The 1,973-nt window shown below is 45.7% G+C and overlaps 1 protein-coding gene across 1 annotated transcript; it reads left to right on the top strand.

Moving 5' to 3' along the window:
• Positions 1 to 202: 202 nt before the first annotated feature.
• ACTBL2 (actin beta like 2) lies at positions 203 to 1,333 on the top strand (the record flags this gene model as incomplete). The annotated part of the gene is made up of 1 exon (XM_080696762.1): positions 203 to 1,333. The coding sequence occupies one exon, from the start codon at positions 203 to 205 to the stop codon at positions 1,331 to 1,333; it is 1,131 nt and encodes a 376-aa protein (XP_080552888.1).
• Positions 1,334 to 1,973: the final 640 nt, after the last annotated feature.

Raw genomic sequence — 1,973 nt, 5'->3', positions numbered from 1 at the left:
CTGGTGGGATAGGATGTGGGCGGGTCAGTGTATTCCTTTAAATACCTGTGAGCACAGTATAGGCTGTGAAGGCGGTTCACACTCTCTGAAGGTAATTCTGGAGTGTTTGGGGCCTATTTCTCCTCTCTCTTGCACAGGGTAGTCTAGTATTTACCCTTTATTTAACTTCTGTTTGTCCATCTGGAAGATTCCAGCCACCATCATGGTTGATGACGAGTTGTCTGCCTTGGTAGTGGATAATGGGTCAGGGATGTGCAAGGCAGGTTTTGGGGGTGATGATGCCCCCCGAGCTGTGTTTCCCTCTATGGTAGGGCGTCCCCGACACCAGGGGGTCATGGTAGGCATGGGCCAGAAGGACTGCTACGTAGGGGATGAGGCTCAGAGCAAAAGAGGCATCCTGACCCTGAAGTATCCCATTGAGCATGGAGTAGTCACCAACTGGGACGACATGGAGAAGATCTGGTACCACACTTTCTACAACGAGCTCCGTGTGGCACCAGATGAGCACCCCATCCTGCTCACCGAGGCACCCCTCAACCCCAAGATCAACCGGGAAAAGATGACTCAGATCATGTTCGAGGCTTTCAACACACCTGCCATGTATGTGGCTATCCAAGCTGTGCTGTCCCTCTACGCCTCTGGACGAACTACAGGTATCGTGATGGATTCTGGGGATGGGGTAACTCACACTGTGCCCATCTATGAAGGGTACGCCCTGCCCCATGCCATTCTCCGCTTGGATCTGGCAGGCCGAGACCTGACTGATTACCTCATGAAGATCCTGACAGAACGAGGCTATAACTTTACCACCTCAGCTGAGCGGGAGATTGTGCGGGATGTCAAGGAGAAGCTGTGCTATGTAGCCCTGGACTTTGAGCAGGAGATGGTCAATGCAGCTGCATCTTCTTCACTGGAGAGGAGCTATGAGCTTCCTGATGGGCAGGTGATCACCATTGGGAATGAACGCTTCCGTTGCCCCGAGTCCATTTTCCAGCCTTCTTTCCTGGGTATTGAGTCCAGTGGGATCCATGAGACGACTTTCAACTCCATCATGAAATGTGACGTGGACATCCGCAAGGATCTCTATGCCAACACAGTGCTCTCTGGAGGCAGTACCATGTACCCAGGCATTGCAGACCGGATGCAGAAGGAAATCGTAGCCCTGGCACCCAGCACCATGAAAATCAAGATCATTGCTCCCCCAGAGCGCAAGTATTCTGTTTGGATTGGGGGCTCCATCCTGGCCAGCCTGTCCACATTCCAGCAGATGTGGATCAGTAAACAAGAATATGATGAGGCTGGTCCTCCTATAGTTCACAGAAAATGTTTCTGAATGGGCTTCATGTTAAGGAGTTTACATTTTCCTTCTTTCTGGGTTATAGTGATGATACTACTTTCATCTACTAGAATTAAGGTAAATAATCTACTCCTCCTAATGTATAAACCAAAAAAACCATTTCTCCATTTTCTCTATCCTAGTGTCCTGGGATCTTGCCTAGCTAGCCGTATCATGATCTTTATCAACTGAATGAGAAGTCCAATACCATATTCAATTTTCTTCTCCTATAGGGCTCAGAGAAATGCAGGCTTGCTTAAATGAAAATAAGCAGCAAAGAATAAAATTTTGAGAAATGTCACTTCAGAATGGATAGCTAAGATTTCCAAGCTTTAAAGTAAACTTCTTGCTGAAGTGTTCAAGCAGGCTGTTCAAACCTACGCAAAATATGTATTTAGCAGTTGTGTCATATTATTAGTTAGGTATGTTATTATGCTTACCTCTTTGTGTAGATAAAATGAATTATATAGGTTAGCAGTATCCATATACACATATGCACTGGAGAAATAAAATGTTACATCTTAAAATGTATTCCTGCATCTGGCTATATGAACTAGTGTGAATTTCTTTATTAGACAACAGTCACACAATCTTAGTTCCATGTTTAATTTCCCTTATTAATTAAGCAAATAAAATA

Source organism: Muscardinus avellanarius, assembly GCF_963383645.1.
Source record: "Muscardinus avellanarius genome assembly, chromosome: 1".
Lineage (NCBI taxonomy): Eukaryota > Metazoa > Chordata > Mammalia > Rodentia > Gliridae > Muscardinus > Muscardinus avellanarius.
Note: the sequence above shows the minus strand (reverse complement) of the source record. Positions and strands in the feature narration are given on the sequence as shown.